Source organism: Etheostoma spectabile, chromosome 20, assembly GCF_008692095.1.
Source record: "Etheostoma spectabile isolate EspeVRDwgs_2016 chromosome 20, UIUC_Espe_1.0, whole genome shotgun sequence".
Lineage (NCBI taxonomy): Eukaryota > Metazoa > Chordata > Actinopteri > Perciformes > Percidae > Etheostoma > Etheostoma spectabile.
In genome coordinates, this window is record NC_045752.1 from 20,500,520 (window position 1) to 20,505,222 (window position 4,703).

General features: G+C 42.4%; 1 protein-coding gene across 1 annotated transcript in view; it reads right to left on the reverse strand.

The window, feature by feature from the left end:
• The window catches only part of LOC116670090 (tyrosine-protein kinase SRK3-like), an 89,980-nt gene extending 86,305 nt beyond the window's left edge, over positions 1 to 3,675 (reverse strand). Inside the window, exon 1 of the mRNA XM_032500398.1 lies at positions 2,707 to 3,675. Coding sequence (XP_032356289.1) covers positions 2,707 to 3,086 — 380 coding nt within the window. The 5' untranslated portion in view covers positions 3,087 to 3,675. The remainder of the gene's footprint in view (positions 1 to 2,706) is intronic.
• Positions 3,676 to 4,703: the final 1,028 nt, after the last annotated feature.

Below are 4,703 nucleotides of genomic sequence, written 5' to 3' on the forward strand. Positions count from 1 at the left end.
TTCACCTCCTGGGCACTGCCAAGGTGCTTTTGAGCAAGGTACCGAACCCCCAACCGCTCGGGGCGCCTTTCCATGGGCAGCCCCCTTACTCTGACATCTCTCCATAGTGGCATGTGTATGTCCTGAGCATGTGTGGGTATCGGGCCTTTGTGTAATAACAACAGAGTGAAAAGTGTAGTTTCCCCTTGTGAGATTAATAAAGTATAATAAAAAAAATGAAAAAATAAAAACATCAATCAAGAAAACAATTAACCAAAGATTGAATGAACATAGTCTACTTGTTAGCAGCCCTAACTACTTTAAGATCAGGTTGATTGTCTTGTCCAACCAGTGGTCCAAAACTTGAAGATATTTAATTTGATTTCATTAAAGACTAAAAAAACAAATTAAATATTCACATTTGAGATGGTTGAACCAGTGGGGTTTTGCCATATTTGCTTTCGCACATTACATAAAGGTCCCATGGCATGAAAACTTCACATTTAGAGATTTTTATTAACATTATGCGTTATGAGGTCATTAGGGGCAAGGTTACCTCCCCTTTCTCCGCTTTGCCCGCCCCCAGAAAATTTGGCCTGTCCATGAAAGAGAGAGAGACATCATGGCTTTCAAAAAAGCAAAGTGGCAGTTGGTCAAGGCCCCCTGCCTCAAAAGCTACAGACTCAGAAATGGCACATACTAAGGAAAGCTCATTGTGGGATTGGCTCTAGTGGCTGTAATTCTGCACCAAGGCTGAATTTTGGGAAAGAGACTTCAGATACAGTATTAGGGGACCACTAAGGTCTATATAAAAGAGACTTCAGATACAGTGTTAGGGGACCACTAAGGTCTATATAAAAGAGACTTCAGATACAGTGTTAGGGGACCACTAAGGTCTATATAAAAGAGACTTCAGATACAGTGTTAGGGGACGACTAAGGTCTATATAAAAGAGACTTCAGATACAGTATTCAGGGACCAATGAGGCCTGTATAAAAGAGAACTCAGATACAGTATTAGGGGACCACTGAGGCATATGTAAAAAAAGACTTTGGATACAATATTAGGGGACCACTAAGGTCTATATAAAAGAGACTTCAGATACAGTATTAGGGGACCACTAAGGTCTATATAAAAGAGACTTCAGATACAGTATAAGGGGACCACTAAGGTCTATATAAAGAGACTTCAGATACAGTATTAGGGGACCACTAAGGTCTATATAAAAGAGACTTCAGATACAGTATAAGGGGACCACTAAGGTCTATATAAAAGAGACTTCAGATACAGTGTTAGGGGACCAAAAAGGTCTATATAAAGAGACTTCAGATACAGTATTAGGGGACCACTAAGGTCTATATAAAAGAGACTTCAGATTCAGTATTAGGGGACCACTAAGGTTTCTATAAAAGCGACTTCAGATACAGTAGGGACCAATGAAGCCTATATAAAAGCATCCAAAAAGCAGCATGTCATAGTGTCAACCGTTTTTAATTTTTAAGCAATCATTTTTAGAGACTTCCTTTTAAAATATTATAGTTCAAATGACATAAAAACAAATTGTAATAATAAAGTAAATGTATAAAAATCATCTATCAAAACCATTTTCAGTTGATTGACTAACCAACTAATTGACTAATCATTTCAGATCTAGATATGATTTAACATAACTGTAAAAATCTGTCAGGAAGGGAAAATGACATTTCTCTACAAGAGTAGACACTGGGATACATTTAGTTTTTGCAGTGGTGACTGAACCGGTTCATATTGATATTTTGATATCAACACTGATATCTTTCACAGCAGGTCAAACCTCGGTCAGTTATCAGCTTTTATTTACACAATGTTTTCAGAATGGGAACAGTATTTAAGGTTGTGTTCCTATACTGCCAACAGTTAACGACCATGTCTCTCTGTATCTGTTTCTTCAGACCTGTCCGTCTACATGTCTCTCTGAATCTGTGTCTTCAGACCTGCCCCTCTACATGTCTCTTTGTATCTGTGTCTTCAGACCTGTCCCTCTAAATGTCTCTCTGTATCTGTGTCTTCAGACCTGTCCCTCTACATGTCTCTCTGTATCTGTGTCTTCAGATCTCTCCCTCTACATGTCTCTCTCTAGCTGTGTCTTCAGACCTGTCCCTCTACATGTCTCTCTGTGTCTTCAGATCAGGGGCGGCTGCGGTCGCCTGCCAATCGGAAAGTTGGTGGTTTGATCCCTGGTCCTGCATTTCCATGTCAAAGTGTCCTTTTGCAAGACACTGAACCCTGAGTCTGTCCCTCTACAATACATATCGCTCTGGATCTGCTTCACATGTTGAATATATTAAGGCAACTTTTGGGGGTAACTGGGTCAAAATACCAGTGTTTTGTCTGTTTATGAAATATAAATTGTCATTTTATTAAAATGTTGTGTTACATCTTCTAAGCCAGTTTCATTCCAACATATTACTATTATTGTACACTTATTTTTGGACTTCATGGTCTATAATGTCATTCATTTTACATTATGCCTATTGTTTTAGTTAAACCCACAGAAATTGATTGATCCATGATACTTGTGGGTAATTTTGTCAAAGGAAACCCATATTTTTTTATTCAGAAACTTAGAAAAGGACATGATGTTTTTAGTCTCACAGCAGATCAAACGCCAGTTGTTCTCCCATCAGCACCGTATACTCAAAAAGAAAAAGAGAAGCTGTAAGCAGAGGATGTTTTTCCAACACTCACTTGTGTTTGGCGAACTCGTCCTGCAGCAGAGCCACGTAGTTGGCCGGGATCAGTCCGGACTCCAGAGACCCAGTCAGCTTCTTGGCCAGCACGTACTCCCCCCGCTTCTCGATCACCGACAGCTTGTCCCCCTCCTTCACCGTCAGCTCGTCGTCGCTGCGGGCCTCGAAGTCGAAGAGCGCCGCGTAAAGCTGCACCGGCCGCTTCTTGGGCGACGGGATGCGGATGTCCCCGTACACGGTGCGGATCTCCGCCGTCTGCGCGTCCGGGTTGGCGATGACATGGTTGTTGTTGGGGACGTTTGGGTAGCGGACGTCCGGCCATATGCAGTTCCAGAGCCGACTTAAACACGGCATACAGGTGCGACAGCAACCCTCCATCCCGGGACATGAATGAGCGCGGCGGCGGCTTATTCCAGGTTTTAGCGTAAACCCGGTCAATAAAACGCGTTTCAGGCTTTCTCAGTGCGCTGAAAACGGCCTTGTCCAGCCTACAGCGAGCAGACGGTCAGTCCTCCGGGCTTCCTCTCTTCCTCTGGCTGCAAACATAATGCACCGCCAGCAATAGTTGGGTAGATTAGCCGGAGGAACCGGTTTTTTTTTCTGTTGAGATCACGGATCTGAGCTCCACGCCTGCATTGCGCACGGCGGCCGCGGGAATGCGGAAAGGAAACGGGAGTGGAGTGCATCCAAGTCGGATAGGTTCCCTGCGAGGACTCGGTGGCTCGAGCCAAGACGAACCAAGAATGTGAGCATGGCTCCAGTGAAAATGTTAATCCATTGTTATCTGGTGCGAACGGGAAAACGGCTGCATCAGCTGATGCGCAGGTGTTTAATCCACGAGAGGAACAGAGAAAGATGTAAAGTGGTGGTACGGTGTCCAAAGTTTCAGTTTGGCGCTCCGCACACCTCCTGCTGCTCACACACCTGCTGACGTAGGCTAAGGGGTGTGTGTGTGTGTGTGTGTGTGTGTGTGTGTGTGTGTGTGTGTGTGTGTGTGTGTGTGTGTGTGTGTGTGTGTGTGTGTGTGTGGGCGCGTGTGTGTGTGCGCGGGCGCGTGTGTGTGTGCGCGTTTGTCCTTATGCCTTTTTGGCTCTGGGACAGTTTTCCCTGAAGGTTATTGTCTGTGTTTGCTAAACAGTTTCCACCAACCTCGTGAATGTCAAGTACTAAATAAAATGTTTTTTATTTTTTATTTATCTTTACTAGACTACATCATGAACACCCTTCCGTTTTGTAAAATCTTCATATTGACCTAGTATTACTCTATATAATATATAATAATTAGTACATGTAGAATGCAGTTTTATTTACTTTAACAGTTTTGATCTTGAACTTGATCTCATCATGGGAGAAAATTAATGTTGTCGTTATGGTTATGAATTAAAGGTGTGTCTGTAGTAGAGAAAATAACTATTTATCGTGTTGTGTTTTATTTGATTATGAATTTAACATATTATAGAATGGTGGTTGGAGAAAACAAGTGATTTAAAGACAACAGCTCGGCCCTGGGAACTCATACTTCAGGAGCAATACAATTAAATGACTGGAATACCAGAGTCTGAAAGTGCTGAAGTGTCTTTTTTTTTTACACTGTCGCAATATTTTAATGTCATCTTCCTCTGGCTTTTTATTTATAGAGTCTAATGCCTGCAGTCTTCAGTCTCCCTCCCTTTATGCCTTTTATCCTGCATCAGTTCTGCATCAGTACTGTAGGATACAGTTGCTTCTAATTATTATCATCACCTCTTTGTGCTCGGTTGAATGATGTTCTGAGAAGAGATGTAGAGGATGTAGATCTCTTTTAGTTGTGTTGCTCCCAAATGAGACAAAACACAAACAAAGCAGTAGTCAAAGAGAAAAGTACCGTGTGATAGATCGTCTTACAACACTCTACGAGCTCCATTGTTGTTAGAAACACATCAGTGAGCCACTGTGTTGCATGGCTGACATGTTCCTGCATCCCCATGAACACACACACTGTGTTATTCTGCCTCA